The sequence below is a fragment of the Chiloscyllium plagiosum genome, chromosome 3 (genome assembly GCF_004010195.1).
Source record: "Chiloscyllium plagiosum isolate BGI_BamShark_2017 chromosome 3, ASM401019v2, whole genome shotgun sequence".
NCBI classification, from domain to species: domain Eukaryota; kingdom Metazoa; phylum Chordata; class Chondrichthyes; order Orectolobiformes; family Hemiscylliidae; genus Chiloscyllium; species Chiloscyllium plagiosum.
The window spans coordinates 93,407,040-93,431,758 of record NC_057712.1 but is presented as its reverse complement, the minus strand read 5'-3'; the positions used below and the strand labels follow the sequence as shown (position 1 = coordinate 93,431,758).

General features: G+C 38.4%; 1 protein-coding gene across 7 annotated transcripts in view; it reads right to left on the bottom strand.

The window, feature by feature from the left end:
- Nucleotides 1-24,719, bottom strand: part of ahi1 (Abelson helper integration site 1) — a 279,823-nt gene that overhangs the window by 107,340 nt on the left and 147,764 nt on the right. For all 7 annotated transcript variants that reach the window (XR_006311028.1, XM_043686158.1, XM_043686143.1 and 4 more), the window contains 4 exons: nt 21,603-21,820; nt 14,578-14,623; nt 13,227-13,303; nt 756-873 (listed from right to left, as the gene is read on the bottom strand). Coding sequence is in view for 6 of the 7 variants with exons in the window: in XM_043686158.1 (XP_043542093.1) it covers nt 756-873; nt 13,227-13,303; nt 14,578-14,623; nt 21,603-21,820 (459 nt within the window). In the remaining variant the exon portion in view is untranslated. The remainder of the gene's footprint in view (nt 1-755; nt 874-13,226; nt 13,304-14,577; nt 14,624-21,602; nt 21,821-24,719) is intronic.

Below are 24,719 nucleotides of genomic sequence, written 5' to 3'. Positions count from 1 at the left end.
CAGTTTCACAGAAATGGTGACACTATGATGCCTAGTTTCTTACTTCATACATAGTTTTTAGCAGTGATTCAGATATTCTACTCATACCAGCCATTTGCAAATTAACCAAAAATATGTAATTTCATTATGTGCACTGATTTGTTTGAAACCAGATGTTACACCGTAAGTGTACCACATTGAATGCTATTACTTCAAAGTCAGGTGTTACAATCGTTCATAATTGATCCTAAATCTACTAAACAACGAGGACGTCCAAAGGTGGGAAGTGACTGGCTCGCTCTTTCAATGGGCTAACTCTGCACTCATTATTTAGTTTGTAATTCTTTACATAAAATGGAATTAAATTACTTGATAAAGATCTATTATAGTTATCAGACAGTTATCAAGTTTAAGGCAACAAAAAGATTGCTTTGAAATTAAACAGTTCTTTGCTCACTCAGTGTACAGCATTCTAATTTCTCTTTAAAACATTGTCTTCATTACACAAACACCTATAGGCATATTTTCTTGGCATCTAAATTTTAAGCAGTAGAAAACATGATTGAAATTCACATCAGCTACCACTTTTGTGTTTTTCTAGTACTGCCATCTTTAAAAGTAACCCTATTTGTAAAAGAATGTTGTGCATTTTTTCTATCCCAAATGAGACAAATAAACGATTCATGATAAAATATATAATAGACATTATATGATCAACCTCGGAGAAAATCGGGTAGAAAAACTGAAACCATAACCAAATTAGAAACAATACTCACCAGCCTGTGAAGTCAGTGACTGCTGCGATAACAGCTGAGCACCCACTGTAGTTGGAAGCCTTAGCTTAGAGTGTGGTGACAACAGTGATGGTGCAGGAAGAAGGAGATTTGACCGGGTCTGTAATAGGAAAGGCAAATCAGAAACCAAAGCACAATTTCCTGGGTTATTCACTGACGTAAGTCTTGGTGCACATGCTGCCAATCAGTAAATAACATCCCAACAGTTCAGAGTTTGACCATAGATTTATTTCTGCTTTTTAAGGTGTTATATGTACTGGGAATTATTTTGAAATCAACAACCTTATGGATGCAGAACAAATAATGACTTGATTCACCAAAAAAAACTTTTAATATGTCCTATTAATGGATAATTATTCTGGATAAAGGAAAGGTAGTTTTGAAACAAAAATTGCATACAACCATACAAAAAGAAAATCATATTCTTATATAGCTTAAGTGTGACTATACACTGAAACATCTTCTTACTAGTAAAAATCTAAAAGGTTAAACTCCTAGACATAATTAGAAAAAAAACTTTCCTAAAATAATAATGCCTAAAGACAATCTACTAAATATATACTTATTTGCATATTAGCGCAGATTCAGTCTGTAGAGTTACAGTATCCATGGAGAATTTTTGCATATGCTAAAATAATAAAGGATACTATAGTTGCTTCTTCTGTTCTAAAATCATTTAACTCCAGTGGATAAAAGATATGTCAGAACAGTTAGGGATTATATAGAATTTTTCTGTTTTGTTCCTGTCTTTTCAGTTGAAAATTAAATGTGACAATGCAGATTCCTTCGCAAAAAAGCCTTACAGTAAATGAAAAACTATAATTTTGTAAATTCACTCAAATTGTGTCAAAACAATCATTCCCGTCTTACTTTGGTGGTAGCCATATTGTTAATTTGGAATTTTTACAATTGTACACAAGTTGGTATAGACACAATATGTGCAAGTGCTGTTTCTATGAAATACCTGGCATGATACCTTAGTCTATTAACTAAGTATTGGAACACCATGGTTTTCACAAGTGAATAAACATCAAATTGTACAGCATGATATTTTAGTCTGTGCTACGATTGTGCATAAATATATTTTGGATCATTGGAAACTAGCCTACATTCAAAATTGTAGCCAGAAGTTTCTTCACTGCATTGGCGACAAAAAAAATCACAATCAGAAACTGTGAGGATCATCATACATCATTATGAATAATACTTTTTCTAGGTGTTTCAACGCAAATCATCAACTTTCAACCAATGAAGAAAACTATTTTTGGATTTGAAACTCGACTAAATGAGATACAGTCTTGAATTTTGCTCATATGGCAAAAGGTAAGAAAACAAAACAAAATCATATTTACCAGTACCATCACTTGTTGACACTCAGTTACTGGATTATTAGATTTACCTCTGATATGATCTTTTTAGAGTTCTTGTTGAACAATATCATACTTTCAATGGATTTACAAAAACTACCCAATTGGTGAAAAGTCAATATCAAAGATCATTTTTATCACACCAGATGAGCACTTTCTGTTCCTTCATTCACAGTCCAGATCGGGTATTTTTCATTATTTGGACCTCTTGCAACATTCAAGATTGCATGCTACTTCCTAGTTCTTAGTTGATGGTAAAAATTTATAGGCTTAACAACATATTATCACTGTGACCACAGAGCCTGGCACTGGGACAACAAACAGTTCCCTCTTCCGAGCTGTTATGGATCAATTTGTATGAGAGGAAAAATACCATCAGCAAAAAAAAACATTAAACCAAAAGACAATGTCTCATTTTCTGCCTGCTGTTTCTAAAAAATGACAAATTGATTTATATTAATTCAAAAAGCATTCTATTTAGTCTGTTTTAGGGTAAATAAGATTAAAGAGGTAAATGCATTGCTCAATAATTGGAGAAGGTTCTGATCCATGTGGCATTGGAACCAGTACTGTGCAAAGAGAGTGCAGTTCTGTTTGAAAAGGTTTCACTTGAATCATTGCTGGGAACAGTGCCCTAACAAATTAAATAACTAAGGCTTTAAGATAATTAATGAGGGTGGGTTCAATTGAAGGAAAGTTTTAAAAAAATCAAAATGAAACAAGAGATTACAGATGCAGGGTAGCTAAGAGGCAAACAATAATCAAAGTATGACAGGAAGGGGTAGAAAATATATACAGAAGAGGACAGCAGAAATTAACACCAAAGTAAATAGTAATGGTTAATAATGTCAAAACTTAAGATGTTTTATTTGAATGCATGCAACATTTGCAATTAGATGAATTGTTGGCACGAAACAAACAAAAATGATTTGACAGATATTATAGAAACAAGATTGTGGGGTGACCAAGGCTGGGAACTTAATATTCAAGAATCCAGAAAAATAAGAAAAAGGCGGTTGAGGAGCTTCATTAACAATTGGAGATATCAGTGCAGTGTGAGTAGTGATACAGATGCAGTAAATCATGATGTGGAATCAGTGTGCGTGGAAATAAGAAATAGCAAGAGAAAGAAATCACGGGTAGGAGTTTTCTATAAACTCCTGAAAAGTTACCTCACTTTAAGAAAGATATAAATCAGGAAATAATGGACATGTGTAAGATGGAAGCTACAATTGCCACATGTGATTTGAAAAAAAAACAAAGAACTACGGATACTGGAAATCAGAAACAAAAGAGTTAATGTTTCAGGTCCAGTGACCTTCTTCAGAACAGGTGATTTGAATATTGACTGGACAAATCAAATGGGCATGGGCAATATTGGAAAAAAATTGTAAAGTGCAACAGGGATTGTTTCTTAGATCAGTATGTTGCAGAATTTATCTGAAAACAGGTTACTTTAGAGCTAGCAATATTTAATGAGATGGAATTAATAAGATATCTCATAGCTAAGGACCCTCTTGGAGGTAGCGATCACAACATGGTAGAATTTCAAGTTCAGTTTGGGAGAAAACAACCTAGGTCTCAGACTCGTGTCAAATTAAATACCGGTATGAAGAAAGAATTGTCTAAATCAGGTTGGGAAAATAGATTATGAGAAAATCTGTGGATGAGCAGTAGTAGACATTGAAGCAAATATTTCATAATGCTCAGTAAAAAATTATTCTAGTCGAAAAGGATGAACAAAGACAATCCTGGAGAGTGTCTAAGTAAATGACATACAAAGTGGTGAAAACTACGAGAAGGCCGGAGGATTGGAAAATTTGTTTTTAAGGAGCCAGGAGCCAAATGATTAAAACATTAATTAGAAGGGAGAAAATTGATTATGAAAGCAAATTGGCAAGAAATGTTTCTTTGGGTATATAAAAAGAAAGAGAATAACTAATGTAAGTGTGGGACTCTTGGACAATACAACTGGGGAATTAATAACAGGGAACATAGAAATTGCAGATAATTAAAACCAATACTTTGTATCAGACTTCATGGTGGAGGACACTAAATATCCTAAAGATATCAAACGATCAAGGTGTTAATGGGAGGAAGACTTTGTAGCAGTCTCCATCACAAAGTACAAAGTATTTGACAAACTAATTGGACTAAAGGGAGACAAATCGCCAGGGCCTGTTGGCCTGCATCCCAGTGTTTGAAGGAAGTGGCTGCAGAGCCAGTGAGGGTATTGAGTGAAATCTTCCAAATTTCACTAGATTCTGATCGGGTTCCAGCTGATTTGAAAATCACTAATGTGAAGCCACTGTTCAAGAAGGCAAAGCCAACAGTCCATTATTAAGGAAGAAATAGCATGACATTTACAAAAGCTTAATACAATCAATCTGAATCAAGATGGTTTTGTGAAAGAGAAATCATATTTGATAAATTTGCTATTTTTCATTGAGAATATAACAGAGTTGATAAATGGGCATTAGTATTTGTAGTGTATTTGGATTTCCAGAAGGCATTCAACAAGATGTCACTTAAAAAGCTATTGCATAAGATAGCAGCTCAAGATATTGGAGTTAATGCCTTAGCATGGTCTGAAGAATGGCTGACATACAGCAGAGAGAGAGAGAGAGAGAGAGAGAGGCCTGGAAAGAGTGCTTGAAAGTAACTAGTGAAGTGCCACAATGATCAATACTCAGGCCTCAATTATTTGCAATCTATTAAAATGGCTTAGAGGAGGAGCATGTATGCAATATATCCAAATAAGCACATGATGTAGGTCATAGATAGAATACAGGAGGAATATATTGGGGGTCATGTTGTGATGAGGAAATAAGGGATCTGCAGGATTTAAAAAAAATTGAGACGGGCCAAAAACTTGATTGATGTGTTTTAATGTTGCACAATGCATGGCATCATGGGCTACTTTTAAGGTACTAAAGCTGTGCATGTCCAAATGCAGCAAGACATGGACAATATCCAGGGTTGGGATAATAATTCCCAAATTACGCTGGCACCACACAATTGGCAAGCATTGAGCATTTCTAGTATGGGAGAATCCAACCATTTCCACCTGATAATGAATGACATTAACATTGCTGAATTCCCCCATCATCAACATTCCGGGGTTACCACTGACCAGAAACTGAACGGGACCAGCCACATAAATAACTACTGTGTGACTGCAAGGGCAGGTCAGAGGCTAGGAATCCTGCAGTGAGTAAGTCACCAGTTGACTCTCCAAGGCATGATCACCATCTACAAGGCACAAGTCATGTGTGATGGAATTTTCCACAAAAGTCTCGATAAGTGCAGCTCCAAGAACATGCAGGAAGCTTGATACCATACAGGGCAAAGCAGTCCAGTTAACTGGCTTCACATCCATATTTATTCCCTTTACCACCAATACGCAGTATCAGCAATATATACCATCCACAAGATGCACTGCAGAAAGTCACCATGCCTCCTTCGACATTCCCTTCCAACCTCAAGATCGCTGCCATCTAGAAAGTTAGTGCAGCAGATATATGGGTACACCACCACATGCAAGTTCCCCTCCAAATCACTCACCATTTTGACTTTGAAATATATTTGAAATACATTCCTTCAGCATCGCTGTGTCTAATTCATGTAACTCTCTTCTGAACGGCACTCGGAATCTACCTACACCAAATAGATACCACCAGTTGAAGGCTGTAGCTCACCACCACCACCACGTCAACAGCATATAGGGCGGGAAATAAATGAGTAAAAATACTCAATGTGTTCTTCTACCTGAAACATAAAATATTACCACACAAGTGGGCGGCACGGTGGCACAGTGGTTAGCACTGCTGCCTCACAGCGCCAGAGACCCGGGTTCAATTCCCGACTCAGGCGACTGACTGTGTGGAGTTTGCACATTCTCCCCGTGTCTGCGTGGGTTTCCTCCGGGTACTCCGGTTTCCTCCCACAGTCACAAAGATGTGCGGGTCAGGTGAATTGGCCATGCTAAATTACCCGTAGTGTTAGGTTAAAGGGGTAAATGTAGGGGTATGGGTGGGTTGCGCTTCGGCGGGTCGGTGTGGACTTGTTGGGCCGAAGGGCCTGTTTCCACACTGTAAATAATCTAATCTAATCTAATCTAAAGTGCAGCATGTAATTAAGAAGGTAAATGCAATTTTGGCTTTCATTGCTGGCAGGTTCAAGTTTAAAAATAGGGATGCTTTTACAGGGTACATATGAGGCTGCACTTAGGGCTCTTTTGATATTATACAGAAGGATATGTTGGCATTTGAGTTAGTTCAAAAGAGATGTTATGCTGATTCCTGTGATGAGGGGGTTAACTTATGAAGAACAGATAAACAGGTTAGGCCTTTATTCTTTGGAATTGAGAAGAATGAGAGATGATCTTATTGATACATACAAGATTCTGAGGAGACTTGACAGGTTGAGATGATGAGTTCACTAAAGGGGCAATCTGAAACTACAGGACATATTTACAGAACAAAGGAATACTAATTTAAAGCTGAGATACAAGGAAATTTCTTCACCTAGAAAGTATAAATATCTGGAATTCTCTACTGCAGAGAGCTATGGAGGTTAGATCAATCAAAAGTATTTAAAATAAGAGATAGATATATTTATGTAATATCTGGATGTCAAAGAATGTACAGGATTGGAAAAAAATATAAAAGGGAAGCTTATTGATGGTTTGAAAAGAGTAAAAACCCCAGAGGACTACTAAAAGTGCAAAGGGCTATTTAAAGAAATTAGGAGAGCATAAAGATGTCATGAGAAAATAAAGAAAAGTCCTAGAACATTTTGTATCACTAGAAAGAGGATAACCAGAGAAGTGTGGAGCCCATTATGTTCCAAAGTGGCAATGTATGTGTGAAGTCAGAAGACGCAAGTGAGATTTTATAATTTTTTCTATTAGGTTGTTGATCATTTCATGATTAGAAGATAGAAGCAATTATTAGATAGATGTAACTATAAAAATAATGAAGCATGAGCTATTAGTTCATATATTGTGCATTTTATGGATTTGTGTCACTCCAGATGGTGTAATATAATATTGCAACATCACAATTGCGTTAAAAATAGTTCTATCATACAAAAATGAGAAGGAGGCACTTGACAATTTTAATTTTGTTTCTTGTAATAATATTTCAAATTTTGAAAAAACAAATATATAAAGAATCAAACAGAATGACGCTTCACTTCATTTTACAATTGGTGATAAATTAAATATCCTCTACTAAACATGCAGGTTTATGTTATGTAAGTTTTTCTTGGCACAGATTAAAGAAAATGAAGCAATCATGGTTTTCATAATATATCAAGAGAAAAAAAATTGCATAACTGATCTTGTAGATAATTCTGTGGCTGTTTAGTAAAGGTACCTAGTATGTAGACATTTTTAAAGCTTGTTCATATCACTGTCATAAAATAAGCCACAATTTTACAAAACTACTTTCAATACAGGTCCTGGTTTGTGTAATGTGATAGATGTAAATTGCCTGTATTAGGCAAAAGGAACAAACGTTCAAAAAGAACAGATGCCAGCTTCTCCACAGAACACTTTGCATTTCTTATTTATATAATGCAAATGATGTAAATGACATGGATTTCTAGAAATGTGAAATTTCCATACTGGAACAATTAAGGTTGAAGTTTGGCACAAAAAAATAAGATTACTACCTTTTTAAAAAAGATGATGCCTGTGGCTCATCAGATCAACTCCAAACCTTTGACCTTCAAGACCAGATACTGATTTGCATAAATTTGCAAGTCAAATTTTCTGTCATTCTTTACCTGTTAGCAGAGCACAGTCTCCTACTATTAGTCTTTTTACAATTTACATTCATTGCCTCTGGGCACTACTCTGTTTTCATTCAAATCATCCTTTGAATTATCCTTAATAAACTTATAGACACAACTCACATAGATCCATTATGAGAAAAAACTTAGTAGAATATTTAAAAACAAGCTGCATATTGATAAAGTTATTTTAATTATATTTCATCAAACTATTGAAATTCCAATACTATACATAATTTACTTATCCAAAAGATTTTAATTTCCATATATATTAATCCCATTAATACATGCTTATAGCTATACTGAAACATTTTTAAAGAAAATCAATCATTATTTTATCTTCTTGCAATTCATGCCACCTAGGAAGCATTAGAATAGATTATATGACCTAATGAGATATATCTGACTGACTTTGTGAGATGGTTAATTATGGTTAAATCCTTGATGGTTAAATCCTGACCTGGAACCTATAGAATTCATTGCAAAGTTGTTATACTGTCAATTAATATCAATTGAGTTCAACATACTACAGCTGTACCAGTAAGAATGATCTCAGTGTTATAAGCCATCTTGTCCACCTCCTCAAGAAGGACTATTTTAGTGGCTTCAAAACTGGCAGATTATGACATTCTACTTATTGTTTATAATTTGATCCATGATCATTCAGTGCCATTTTGGCCCGCCCACTGTCATCTCTTCTTATCCATTGTTAAAGATTCCCAATTCTTATAGCTGGTAAGCTTTTGCCAAATTTTCCTGAATTATTTACACCATGCTCATCTGTGAATGCGGGGACTCTGCTCACATTAGCTTTTTTGTACTTTTTTGTACTTTTCACCATTGCACTTCGAGATATTTTCTAACCAGCCTATCCAGACATGTTACAACTCACATCTGGAGCAGGAGGGACTTGAATCTGGACCATTTAGCCCAGACGTAAAGGCACTACCACCAAACCACAAGTGTCCTCAATTCAATGCTGTATGCTTTAGCTGCAATGGTTCTGCACTGAATCAGAGTTTTAGTTTAGAGTTGCCTCTTCAGCTTGAAATATGGCTCCTCGGCCTCCTGCTGTTCTCCATTAGATTTCCAATCTTTTCTATGATGCACTTCTAGGACCTGGGCTAAAACCTACATCCTCCTGGGCCAAATGTCATTGCTCTGTTAAATTCAGACCTTACTATGACCTCCACTTTTGTTTTTTACCAAGCGTGCATTTTCTGCTCGAATACCTCTTGTCCAAGCTTTCTTCTTTGAGCCTTTCCATGAGTCCCTTTCTGGGACTTTTTGCTTTATTCTGATTTAACTGCTCTATCCTTTGATGTTGCCCAAGAATCTACTGTATATCAATCCTTTGGCTTAGTTACCTCATTACATTGATCCCATGGACACACCCTACGTCGACCTGCACCCCACCATTTCAGTCCTGGTCTGAGTTGCTCACTCTACCTTTGGATTTAAATTCCACTCCTTATTGCTTGCCTGTTGGTCCACCAGATTGGTTGATGGATTATGTTAACACTTGTTGGGCATGTCTTTCATCTTTCCATTGCTTGGTAATTGCCACCTACTTAGGCATTTTGTCCCCTCATCCATTCCCTACATGAAGCCATCATAATTCCTTGGTTGAATTCAGTTCTGAATAAACCACGGCTTTTCTCTGTTCCCTCAAGTGGATTTAAAAATTTCCACAACACTATTCGGAAAACCAGTGCAGAGGATTGGATCTCAGCAAGAGGCCAAACTTGCATAGAGTCCTCAGACAGCAAATCTGCTGTCTAGATCTTAACAACCAACAGGATGAGAGGTGCCTGCTGCTTCATTAAGAATGCCCTCACTGAAAGTTTTCCATTTGTACAATCACAACTAAGAATCTAGAGCATGTGGCTGTGAAGCTGACCACGGTAATCTATTTTTACTCATTTTGTTACCTCCAGGCTGGAACTGAAGATATTTGCAAGATCTCATTTTGGAGATTACTGCAGTGTAGGGAAAATCACTGAGACTTGCTATAAGGAAATTCAATGTCCATTACTAAGAGTGGTTTGGTAGCTCCACGACTGACTGAGTTCCCAAGGATAGTCTCTGAATAAAGGGGTGCCAATTTAAGACTGAGATGAGGAGGAATTTCTTCTCTAAGAGGGTTGAGTGTCTTTGGAATTCTGTGCCACAGAGAGCTGTGGGTCATAGCCCTTGCGTATATTTAAGGCTGAGAGCAACTCACCTCCTGACACCCCAAAGGCTGTCCACCATCTACAAGGCACAAATCAGAAGTGTGATGGAAAATTCTACATTCGTCTGAATGAGTGCAGCTCCAACAATACTCAAGAAGCTTGACACTATCCAGGACAAAGTAGCCCCTTGGAATGGCACTATATCCACAAGCATCCACTCTCTCCACCATCAATGCTCAGTAGCAACAATGTGTACTACCAATAAGAAGCAAAGCAGAAATTCACCAAAGATCCTCAGACAGCACCTTTCAAACTCAGTGCCACTTCAATCTAGAAGAACAAGGGCAGCGTATACATAGGAACCCCACCACCTTTAAGTTCCATGGTCAATGGTAGAGTAGCAGAAAGCATAGGGAACTGTCGAAGAATACAGGAGAATATAGATAGGCTGGAGAGTTGAGCAGAGAAGTGGCAGATGGAGTTTAATCCAGGCAAATGTGAGGTAATGCATTTTGGAAGGTCTAATTCTAGAGCGAACTATACTGTAAATGGAAGAGCATTGGGAAAAGTTGATGAGCAGAGAAATCTGGGCGTTCAGGTCCATTGTACCCTGAAGGTGGCTGCACATGTGGGTAGAGTGGTCAAGAAGGCATATGTGTATGCTTGCCTTCACTGGACGGGGTACTTAGTATAAGAGCTGGCAGGTCATGTTAGAAGTGTACAAGACTTTGGTTCAGCTGCATTTAGAATATTATGTACAGTCCTGGTCGTCACACTACCAAAAGAATGTGGACACTTTAGAGAGGATATAGAGAAGGTTTACGAGGATTTTGCCTGGTACGGAAGGTGTTAGCTATGAAGAGAGGTTGAGTAAGTTAGGATTGTTTTCATTAGAAAAAAGGAGATTGAGGGGGACTTGATTGAGGTCTAAATAAATCATGAAGGGTATACACAGGGTGGATAGAGATAAGCTTTATCCCAGGACGAGGGATTCAACAACGATAGGTCACATGTTCAAGGCGAGAGGTGAAAAGTTTAAGGGGGATACACATGGAAAATACTTTACAAAGAGGGTGGTAGGTTCCTGGAATGCATTGCCAGCAGAGGTAGTAGAGGCTGGCACGGTAGATTCATTTAAGGTACATTTGGACAGTTGCATGGTAGTTGTGGAGCAGAGGGATACCGATCTTTAGGAATGGAGCGATAGGTTTAGACAGGGGATTTGGATCGGCACAAGCTTGGTGGGCCAAATGGCTTGTTCCTGGGCTGTAAATGTTTTTTGTTCCCCTCCATCCTGAGTAGAAATATATTGCCGTTCCTTCACTGTCACTGCTTTAAAAGCCTGGAATTCTCTCCCTGATGGTATTGTACGTCAACCCACAGTAGTGGAACGACATTAGTTCAAGAAGGCAGCTCATCACTATCTCTCAAAGCCAACTAGAGGGGATGGATAATAAATGCTGGCCAGCCAGCGATGTCCGCATCCCACAACTAAATAAAAAAAGTATAATGTTTCATCAGTAGGGGAATCAAGGGTTATAGGAATAGGGCAGGAAATGGATGTGATGAGTGTTGGGTCAGCCATGATCCTACTGAATGGCAGAGCTGGCCCGAGAGGTTAAATGGCCGACTCCTGTTCCCTTTCATATAGTCCTATGGGATTGTGACAAGTGGTGAGGAACCATCAAGATGGAAAAACTGACTTGACGTTGTTCTCACCAATCTGTCTGCCGTAGATAAATCTCTCCATGCATGTACAGCTGTTGTGGAGATGAAGATGAGTTGAAGACATTCACACTGAGGACAGCCTCCATAATGTTGTGCAGCACTATCATCAAGTTAAATGGGCTAGATTTTAAACAAGTGTAGTAACTCAAAACTGGACATTCATTTGACACTGTGGGTAGCAGAGTTGTATTCAACCTCAATTTATAACACTGTGGACCAACATATCACTCACTTTCATTACTATCAGGTTAGGAGATGGGAAGAAAGGAAAAAGGGAGAAGACATTGGCATCTACTCATTAATGTAGAAAATTGCTCATGTGCGCCTTGTGCACAAAAAGCAAGATAAATCTAACCCAGACAATTACTGCCCTATTAGTCTAATGTAAATCATCAGGTAAGCAGAATCATAGAATCCCCAAAACTGTGGAAAGAGGCCATCTGGCTCATTGAGTCTACACCAACCCTCTGAACAGCATTCCACCCAGACACAGCCCTCTAACCCAGCCCCATAACCCCGCATTTACTATGGCTAATCCACCGAGCCTGGATATCCCTGGACACTTACCTGAGGAAGTGGGAGCATCCGGCAGAAACCGATGCAGATGTGAGGAGAATGTGCAAACTCTATATAGTCATGCAAGGTTGAAATCAAACCTTGGTTCCTGTTGCCATGAGGCAGGAGTGGTAAACGCTGAACCATGGTGCCGCCCCCCCCCCCACCACCTCCATCCCCAACATAATGGTAAGAGTCGTCAACAGTACTATCAAACAACAGTTCTGCTCTGACACAGTTTGAGTTTCATCAGCACCACAAGCTTCTGACGTTATTACAATTTTGGTCCAAACATGGACAAAAAAGTTAAACCCCAGAGGCAAAAACTGAACTGGACTCTAGTGGTTCAAGAAAGCAGTTCACCACCACCTTTTCAAGCATACTGGGACAGACAATAAATGCTGGCCAGTAGCAATGCCCATGTCACAGGAGTAAATAAAAAAGAGATGAGAGTGACTGGTCTTGGCATTAAGGTAGCAGAAGGAAAGCTCTCTACTGATTGAGTCACAAAGCACTAACAGGATTAGATAGTCATGATATTAGCTCTCTGATGATACTTCCAGCTGAATGACTAGCACAGTTAGCACTGGCTGGATCTGAACCAATTGGAATGAATAGGTAGCATCAAGTTGCCTTGCTTCTTCCATTCCATACAATGGGAAACATGTTAATGAGCCACTGCTGATACCTGTCAAACTTTAGTCCCAAAATACTTGCAAATTGCAGGTTATTAGTACACCTTTGAAAGGAAGATATGTGTGATCATGATCCCATCATTCACAAGTAAAATCTCAATATTTTAACATCTCTGGATTCTTATCATCAGTACTTACACTATTATAGTAGTAGCTGCCCACGGAACTAAAAGAGGAATCCCAAGTCATATCCAATGACATCATTGGAACCACTCCTATTGAACAAAAATGGATAAGCGTGTGGTTAAAGAAGCTTTTTCTGTAAGTATGATGCAGCTCTGTTGTTCCTTAGATTGCGAATAATTGCAAAATCAAAGTTTAAACAAAGTACTACATAGCCAAGAAAGATCTCTGCCTCAGCTACATTTTTAAAAAAATCACACATTGCTACATTTTAATAGTGTATTAGAAGTAATGAAGCCACCCAGTTGTCAGTTTTAAAATTCTAATTACACAGAATTAATTATACAAGAACTACACACAACACAGAAATAGCCCCCTCAGTCCAAAAACTTGTTTTTTTTTAATCTACACTACTGTAAAACAAAATAACTTAAAATAGAAATTTCAAATGCAATTTCTGTTCATTATCTAATTATTTTAATCAACTTGTTCAGACATGTTATGACATACCTCTGGGGCAGATGGAAATTAAATGTGCACATTATAGCCCAGAGATGGATACACTACCATTGCCGCAACAGCTCCTTTCTGTTAATCATTGATTCTCTACTTACAAGGCTATCTTCCAGCAATTCACTCACTCTTATTTTATCTTAGCTTTTCAAAATTGCATACTCTAAATTTCTAATCATTATTGGAAATATAGGTTAAAATATAGGTTTCCTACCTATTTGCCTTCTGGACATTAGAAAACCTAAACAATTGGTTAATGACTGGCCTAATAAAATGTCTCTCAGGAATAGTTTCCTCCACTAATGGAACAGGGAAGACTTATTCTAGCGGCATGGTGGCTCAGTTGTTAGCACTGCTCCCTCACAGCACCAGGGTCCCAGGTTCGATTCCAACCTTGGGTGGCTGTCTGTGTGGAGTTTGCACATTCTCCCTGTGTCTGCGTGGGTTTCCTCCGGGTGCTCTGGTTTCCTCCCACAGTCCAAAGATGTGCAGGTTAGGTGAATTGGCCATGCTAAATTGCCCATGCTAAATTGCCCATAGTGTTAGCTGCATTAGTCAGAGGGAAATGGGTCTGAGTGGGTTACTCTTCGGAGGGTCGGTGTGGACTGGTTGGGCCGAAGGGCCTGTTTCCATGCTGTAGGGAATCTAATCTAAAAAGAACACAAATTTAACCACACATCAGTGTGCAGCAAGTTCTGGTTTCAACACTAGCCTGATCTCACTTGAATTTGACAAACGTTTACAGTATATTGAGCAAGTTAACTATGAGCAAGAAAAAATAACATTGAAAATGTTGAAAATCTGAACAAAAATACAAGGTTCTGGATAACAGTATCTGTACACTTTCACATACCTTGGTTTGCAAAATCCGTTTCTGAAGTGCTCTGTTGAACTGATTCCTACAATAAACAAAGTTCAGATTTCAAAAAGAACTACTTTGAAATGAAGTAAATAAATTAATCCATTATCATTAACATTGCTGCATCCAATGTGAGTTTGCCACACTAAGAAGAGAAGTCAGGGACAGATAAAAGCAAAGAAAAATCGTACTATGTGGTGAAGATTAGTGGGAAGCTAGAGGATTGGGAAGTCTTGAAAAATCAGCAGAGGATAACTAATACAACAGCAAAGATGTACTGCTAAGACTGGTCAGAACACATTTGGAATACTGTGTACAGTTTTGCGCCCTGTATCAAAGGCCTTAGAGGTGATCCAGAGGGATGAAAGGCTTGTTTTATGAGGAGCAGTTGAGCTCTGTATTGAGGAAGTTTAGAAGGATGAGTGGGAATCTGATTGAACCTGGTTAGAACAGATGTGGAGAAGCTATTTCCACTAGTAGGAGAGACTAGGACCCAGGGGCACAGCCTCAGAGTGACAGGACATCCCTTCAGAACTGAGAGGAGGAGGAATTTCTTTAGCCAGAGAGTGGTTAATCTGTGGAACTCTTACTGCAGAAGGCTGTGGAGTCCAAATCATAGAGTGTATTTAAGATGAAGATAGATCGGTTCTTTCTTAGCAAGGGAATCAAGGGTATGTAGAAAAGGGAGGAGAATAGGGTTAAGAAACATATCAGAGCTGGAAATGTGTTGCTGGAAAAGCGCAGCAGGTCAGGCAGCATCCAAGGAGCTGGAGAATCGACGTTTCGGGCATGAGCCCTTCTTCATGAATCTGAATTTAAGAAACATATCAGCCATGATCAAATGGCTCAACAGACTCGATAGGCCAAATTGTCCAGTTCTGCTCCTATATATTTTGTTTTATGGAAATTATTTAATCTCTCATTCATCTTCCATTGATGTCAACAATATCAACTTATCCTGGAACTATCAAAGTATGCATTATATTGGCAAAGTATGTGTTTTTCTTGATTGATTGAAATATATTCATAAACACTGCAAAGAGATTGTGGTAATATCTCTGTACTAATACTGAAGACTGGGGCACAGGTTCAAATGCCATCGTTGCAGTTGTAACATTCATCATTTAATTAATTGCTTCTTTCTAAAAAAAAGAATTAAAAATTCTGCCATGGAACTATCACAAAGGAATTTGGCATACATGCAGCTCCAGACCCACAGCTTTCTGATGGAGCTCTTAACTGCCTCTGAAATGGTCTAGCAAGATACTCAGGTCAAGAATCAAAATTCTAGAGAATAAGTCATAAAAGAATAAAATCTTTTGGATCACCTGATATTAACATGGGCACCAGCAACACTCAGCTCTACCACCTTTGCAAAGTCGTCCTTATTATCATTTGCCAAAATTGACAAACTAGTCAAAGCAAGAGTCTAATACAGGCATGGCCCCATAATCTTATCCTACTGCCAATGAATGTCCTAAACACAGTAATCACTGTCCTTGACCATGTCTTGTTTCACTCCAGGACATACCTAACAGTGGTGAAAGCACAGCGGTATAGTCAGGAGAGAGTTAGCCTGGGAATTATACCCATTAATTTAGGAAGTCATGAAGTCTCCAATATCTGCAAGGAAATCTGTTAATTACCAGGTCAATTGATTAGCATTCCTCCATGTTGAACACCAATCAGAATAAGCATGGTCGATCGCAAGGGTGAGGACGCACTAATGGGGGACTTCAATGTCCGCCATATATTTTTTGGTAGCATCACTACAAAATAAGTTTGTTGAGTCCTGACAGACTAGGCCTGCAGCAAGTGAATTAGAACATCAACACTTGCAAGTTCCCCTCAAAGGTACACACCGTCCTGACTTGGAACTATATTATTTTTCTCTCACATTTGCCAGCTGAAAATGTGGAAATTCCTGTGCCATCAGCAACGTGTTTGCCCCTGCATCACATGGACTGACACAGTTCAGAAAGATAGCTCATAATCACCTTCCCAATTAGAAATCAATAAATGGCCACATTCCATGAAAGAATTTTAAAAATCCATTGCCTGACTAGCTACCTGTTTAAGGAGCAGTGCTCCGAAAGCTTGTACTTCCAAATAAACCGGTTGGATTATAACCTGTTGTTTTGTCATTTTTAAGTTTGAAATATTACTGAATAGGAAGAAATATATATATATATAAGGACGTAGAAAAGCTACCAAAGAAGCAATAGCTACCAATAAACATAAAACAAGAAAACAAAAACAGTTAAAACCACTTTTAAAAGTTTTGCACCTATGATTTTGGCATCAAGAAGCCCTAGAAAGATTGGAATCTGGGGAAAACACCCCCGGGTTGGAATCACACGTGGCACAAAAGACGATTGTAGTGGTTGTTAGACATCAGTCATCTTAGTCGAGGACATCTTCAGGTGCTCCCAAGGAGAGTGGCCTAGTCCCAAACATCTTTAGCTTCTTCATCAATAGTTTTCCCTCTATTATAAGGTCAGAAATGGGAGTATTTGCTGACAATTGCACAAAGTTGAGCATCATTAAGACTCTTAAACTGCACCAGTCCATGCTTGAATGCCGCAAGACCTAGGCAATATCCAGAACCAACAAGTAACAAGTAACCTTTGTGCCACATAAATGCAGGCAAAGATCATCTCCAACTAGAGCAAATCTAACCAGCAGCCCTTGATATTCACTGATGTTACCATCAAAATCCTGGGAGTTACCAGTGCCCAGAAATTAAACTTGACTAGCCATATTAGTAGCTATAAATGGATGTTCCGTTGGGAATCCTGTAGCGAGTAACTCACCTCCTGACTCGCCATGGTATGCCCACATCCAAGAATCAGGAGTGCTATGGAATACTCCCAACATACCTGCATGGGTGCAACTCCAACAATAAAAAAGCTTGACACCATTCAGGACAAAGCAACCACTTGACTGGCACCACATCCACATTCTCCACCGATATCACTCAGTAGCATCAGTGTGCATTATATATAAGACGCATTGCAGAAATTCACCAAGGTTCCTCTGAGAGCACTTTCCAAACTCATGACCATTGCCATCTAGAAGCACAAAGGCAGTAGATAGATGGGAATAACACAACTTGTAAGTTCTCCCCCAAACCAATCACCCTCCTGATTTGGAAATATATTGCTGTTCCTTCAGGGTCTCTGGCTCCAATTCGTGAAACTACCTCTCTAAAAGCATCCTGGGTCTACCTACAACATATGAAATGCAGCAGTGCAAGGTAGCAGCTCAGCACCAACTACTCAATATCAAGAAGGAGTGGGCAACTAATGCTGGCCCAGCCAGTGACACCCATACCCCATGAATGAAATGCGGTTGGCCTAATCAGAGGGCCAGGAATAATGTTCAGCCCCACAGTATCCCTAGATGAGGTTACTGTTGCTAAAGCAGGAAGATGAGCCTGAGCACCACAACTTGGGGTATCCTTGGCCAGCATGTGTAGAAATGGACAATTAGAGGCATTGAAGCCTTGATAGAAGGGAAACCACTCTGCAGGAATGTTAACTGACAGAGATGCAATCTTTCACTCAGCAACTCTAATGGTCGCCTCAGTTGAACTGAAGAGCACCACTGAAGATGGAGAAATGAACATGGTCCACAAGTGAGGTCTTAATTACACTAACTGCCTGTGTCTCTTCATGGAGCAGGCTGCAAACCTGGTTCCTAGTCCACCTTGAAGAATGTCAACAAAGCTCTGCCTGCCTCCAATTTCAGGGAAATGCATGTGCCATCAAAATACTGTTCACTATTGAGCCAGGAACTGACACAGATATGAACAAACAAATGCTTTCAATTCCAGATGGGCTGAGGGGGGCAGCACATTTTGCAAAAGTGTAAGCAGGTAGCCTTCACAATGGAGAACTTGCTGGATAAATAGGCTTTAAATACCAGTCATGGCCAATATCAGAAGCTGGTATGTATTGTTCAGTTTAATAGAAAGGAAGATGAATGTCTGAAATTGTGAAGTTTGGCCAATAACAATGAAGACGACACCTCACACTGTCAAGCTGACAGACTGGTTGCATAAAAGAATGAAAACTATATTTTAATATTGGATTAGATACACAAAGGAGTTAAAAAAACCTCTGGCACGACATCCCCAGTTTTCCAGCACAATAAATATATTATCATTCACACATTAAAACAATTGTTCTCTAAATATATATATATGCCTAACCATCTTGAGTTTCAATGTACATGAGGTGACAATATTCCAAGACCACATCTGCTTGCACAAATCTTAACGACTACTGTCAGTTGACACCCTGCTCCCCACCACACACACAAACAGGTGCACCATCTACAGATATTTCTGTTAATAGCACCCATGCACTGTAATTCTTTATCTTGTTGCCCTTATAGCCTTGTTAACAATTGCCTCCATTGAAAATATAATGCTAATTTTTTTATGGAAAGTAGCTTGTTTTGGCAGGATTCCCTGGATTACACCCACAGGGTGAATGCACCTGGGCAAAGACTTCACAAATCTGAAACACCTGGCTTTCATGAGCTTCAGAACACAAATTCTATTAAAAGAAAGAATGGCCTTCTCTTCAGTATTAAAGTCAGTGTTGAATAATTAAACAATTCTGTTTTACTGCATAACAGTGCTCCTGGTGAAATAATTAAGCCAACAGCTGAAGAGCACAGGTCTCCAAACCAGTATATTATAAATTAAAACCTAAAAACATAAAAAAGAATTTAATTATTTAATTCTAATTATCTTCCCTAAATTCTATTACACTCATTCTCCTACAACTATTACATTTTTAACCACTTGCAACTTTTTTTCTTATTTTAGCTGTATTTGCATTTGCTTTTAAAAATACTCAGCAAAATGGTTTCTACTATTTCATTTTTTTAAAACAATGCATTAATTGTCATCAACATAAAAATTCTTTCTAACTTGTGGGGTGAAATCCTTTAAAGGTGATGAATTAGTTGATACATTATCATATATTGCAGAATACTGTATTTGGTCAATCAGCATCAGTATTGATTTCAATCATTTATATTGACATTTCATGCTAGTGAATTAAGTCATACTACACATGAAAATATCACTTTAGAATCAATGCACATTTGTCCACCAATCTTGCAATCAAACATTAAACTGCTCATGATTGCAGAAGATGCAGATGCAGATTTTCAACACATTAACTTTTGTATAATTTAACACTGGTAGCCTGGCACTTATGCTGGATTCATTACATGGATGATAAACAGAATTCAACTGAATATATTAGGTATTATATCCACAGAATTAAGACCAAAGCTGTACATCGTAAATACACACATAATCTGTATGTCTATACATTAATGTGAGGTAGAATTAAATGAGCCAGTCTGATGGCTCAGTGGTTAGCAGTGCGGCCTTACAGTGCCAGGGACCTGGGTTTGATTCCAACCTTGGGTGACTCTATGTGGAGTGTGCACATTCTGCCCATCTCTACGTGGGTTCCCATCATGTGCTGTAGTTTCCTCCAACAGTCCAAAGATGTGTACGTCAGGTGGATTGGCTATGATGAATTGTCTGTAGGGTCCTGAGATGTGTAGCCTAGGTGGATTAGCCATGGTAAATGTGGGGTTATGGGGATAGGGTAAGGGTCTAGGGGGGATGCTCTCCAAAGGGTTGGTGCAGACTCAAAGGGCCAAATGGCCTCTTTTTACACTGTAGGATCCTATGATGAAATAGCCATTTTGCCTTTATTAATTTATTTTTTCGGGTTTGCTTTTTCCTTGTTTTATAACGTGAAGCTGGTTCTGCCACCTACTCCCATTTTATTATGAGCAACAGGGATCCTAGCCAAGCCCCTGCATGCTGCTCCAAATAAAATACCACAAAATTTGTGTTGAACATATTCATTCCTGTGGAACACACTTTGCCACTGGTCCATTGTGGCTTCTTAGTCCTCATCAACCTCTGTGGACTTGTCTGACTGGTGATTGTTGGGATCAAAATAGCTGCTGAAACCCACTTCGGTGGAGTGATGGTTTATGGAGTAAGTATTAAGTTTATTTTTAAACTTCTTGCCTTGCATTATTTGAATATTAATGTTAATGATCACATTGATTTTAAAATTTCCTACATTATAATAGTGATAATACTCGCAAAGCAACTAATTTGTTGCAAAGTGTTTGGCAAGTTCTGAAGTCATGAAAGCTGTAATATAAACTCAAACTATTTTTGGAGATAATGAAGCATAAACAACAATATTTATTTTAAAACATTATGCTATTTTGATGCACAAGTATGGCTAGATAATGGTGTAGCTGAATGGTAGCTATTTGCAATAGTTAAGGCGTACCGAATGACCACATCCATTTGGAATCTCACCAATCAACAATTTAAAATACAACTACTATGTGTCATCATTCACCTTACTCCTCTCCTAAAGCTGGTTGTGTTTGTTCATAGGATGTAGGCATTGCTGGCTAGGTCAGCATTTCTTGCCCATTCCTTATTACCCATAGGGCACTTAAAAGTCATTGCTATGGGTCTGGAGTCAAATGTAAGGACAGACCAGATAAGAACACCAGATTTCCTTCCCTAAAAGGCAGTTGTGAATGCAGCTGCATAACTGTTCCAGATGTTTTTATTGAGTTCAAACTTTACCAGATGCCATGGCGTAATTCAAACTCATGTTCACAGAACATTAGCTTGAGGTCCTGGATCTCTAGTCCAGTAACATTTCAATGGCACTGTCCTCTGTCAGCCCTTAGTCAAGTGATAACCATGCACTAATATTCTTGTCAATGAGTATTTGTGTTAAGCAAATATTGACTAATAGTATATTTTCAGAATCTGTATAGGAACATCAAACTAATTCTACCCAGCCGATCAGGCATATTTTATGTTCTTATTAAGAGGATTGTGAATGAGCCCTTTATATGATTCATGCACAATGTATTGTAACAAACATTGTAATAGAGTTCTGAAAGTGACATCTGTATTTTCTTTGCATTTCACTAATGGTACATACCATGACTGTGTCCAGTTTCTGTTTGACTTTTTGCATTTTCATCGATATCCTTGATGAATGACTAATTGAAGAAAACGAGCCATTATATACAGTGCTACCATCAAAAATACTATCAAAAGTGCTGCGAAAAATCCTAGGTCCTTTAGGTGTAGACGTGTTTCCAGGCTTCAAGTTTGCCTTACACACTTCTTTCATAGTCTCAGCCTCCATTTGAGCAACTAGGAGATAAGAGAGAACAAAAAAATGGTCATTTACATAAATCATCATTCTATGCTGCTTTAAACTTTAGAGTATAAAATTGACATCTTTGTGTGGTTACATTTGTCGAAAAACACATTTATATCTAATTTACAGTCATGAAATGGGACAAGTTGCAACAGGAATGGAAATACCCTTTACCACAACAGAGACAGAAAACAGCCACCTTATGGAAACAATTTTAAAATCTCTCACTGTTGTTAACAACACAAATTGCTTTTGGTGCAATTTTCACAAGTTTTCTCCATTTAAGCAGAATTTGGTTAGAGAAGTTAACATCATAAGGCTTCCAAAGCGTTAATGTCAATACAACTCTACTTTGATGCTCAATAGCTGTGAATTTGAGTCTTATGAATTGTTTTTGAGAGTGAATTTAGTCAATAGTCAGATATGTTATTGGGTATCTAGGTAGGGAAAGCCAGGTCTTTCCTGCTTTGTGGGCACAGGCAACAAAAAACAGGTTTCACTAAATTATGGCTCCTGGTTGCAAAGTAACACTGGAAATGATTGTGCAATGAAGAGAACAATTCTGTACAGAAAAGCCCACTCTTTCCACTACCAATGCACAGAGGCATCAGTGTGTACCAGTTATCAGAAGTACTGAAGAAACTTACTAAGACTCCTGTGACAGCCCCTTCCAAACCCATAACATTTATCATCCAAAAGGACAAGGGTAGCAGATATAAAGAAAGTTCCCCTCCAAGCCACTCATCATCCTGACTTAAAAATATATTGCCGTTCCTTCAGTGTCAGTGGGTCAAAATCCTGGATCTCTTTCCCTACCAGCATTGTGAATCTTTTGATACCATTGGTGGTAGTCCTTAATATTGGAAAATGAGCCTGAGCAGGTGGAAGGTGCATCAGTTGGAGTACATTTTGGAGATAGTGATCATTACTTAGTTAGCTTTAGGCTAGTAATGGAAAAGGATATTGATAGGCCTGGAATAAAAATTCTAAACTAAAACAAAGAATTGTGGATACTGGGAAATCTGAAACAAAACAAACATTGCTTGAGAAACTCAGCGGGTCTGTGGAGAGAAAACAAAGTTAACATTCTAAGTCTACTGACCCTTCTCCATAACTAAAATAAAAGTTTTAAACTGGGGAAAGGCCAATTTTACTAAGATGGGATATGATTTAGCCCAAGTGGCCTCAGAGCTGCTACTTGCAAATTAAACTGTCAGAGCAGTGGAAGACATTCAATGAGGAAATAGCAAGAATACAGGGAAAATATATCCCCATACGAAAACGGGTGCGACCATGACCGGAGAATTTTGGAAATCAAGCAACATAAAGATGAGAATGAAGAAAAAAAGAGAAGCTAATGTTAAATACCAATGGCTTAACATGGCAGGGTACTTAGAGTAGTAGTACAAGGGGGACATTAAAAAGAAAGTTAAGGAAGCTAAGACAGTGCATGAGAAAGGATTGGAAAGTAGAACAAAGTAAACCTCAAAGATTAATCTGAATATATAAACAACACAAGAATAAGTAGGGAACACATACGGCCCACAAGAAGGGGCTATAGAGCTAGAAGTAAAATGTGTGTGTGGGGATGTGGATAGGAGGGTACAGACCTCAAATAATACTTTGTCAGTATTCACATGGAAAATTGTGACACAGATACAGGTACAAGAGTAAAGAACTATGAAATATTACAAGAGCTTAACATAGAGAGGTCTTACTGGAGGGTTTAACAGCCTTAAAATTGGATAAATCTGCAGGATTGAGGGAGGTAAAGAGGAGATAATAGGAGTCCTGGCAGTAATTTTCGCACCCTCTTTGGTCGCAGGTCTCATGTTGCCTCATTATTAAAAAAGGAATAAGGGATTAATCAGAAAACTGCAGCTCAGTCAGTTTGATGGGGAGCTATTAGAAAGAGGTCTAATAGAATATATCCACACTTGGAGAGACATGGATTAATCAGGGATAATCAGCATGCATCTGTTAACAGAAGGTCATGTATGACAAGGCTGAGAAGGTGGACCTTCATGATGACGTCAGCCAGTATGGGAACTGAACCCACACGACTGGCAACACTCTGCATTGCAAACCGGCCATTCAGCCAACCGAGAAAGTCAACTTCCAACGGTGCCTGCATCATGCAAATGGTAGGATGGAAGATCATGAATCACAGAACCTTCATCATTCTTTATCTTGTAATTCCTACATCCCATCATTCCTAAGTCCAAGTGGCATATCTTAATTTCCAGTTCAGAACAAGGCCTGCTGCTTTTCGTAGTTCTTTTGGAACCAACCAACATACCCCCTCCCATCCCCAAATAGAGTTAACATTTTGAGTGCAGCAACTCTTCAGCAGGACTGCACATTAATAATTCAAAAAGTTAATTCTGCTCCTCTCTCTCTACAGGTGCTGCCAGACCTGCTAAATTTATTCATTACTTCCAGGTTGTGTTTCAGATTTCCAGCATTTGCAGTTCTTTGCTTTTACCTGCTGAAAAGTCTTTCTGTATTTTTTGCCCTTGTACTCATAGGAATTAAGGAAATGCTTCCTAATTAAACTTGAGCAGGAGAATTAATACTAAGAGGTTTTCTTTAGATAAGTTTTCAGATTGAAATGGTTCACAAATTCATATCTTTGCTAAGTCTGAGCTGGGCCTTTCTTTTGCTATCTACCCTCCCTTCTGCAGTAACTCAGAATTGAGGATAACTTCTCAGTTATTGGGTTTGAAGATGTCTGATAAGTGAGACTCTGTCAAATGTGTGAAAAGTAGCACCTGAAAGGTTGAATAGATTAGTTAAATGGGCGTTTGTGCATTACCTCAGACATTGCAACTTCATTCTGTACATTGATGATGAATCCCTCCAGATGTTTTAGGTGCCTTCCCAATGTGCCTT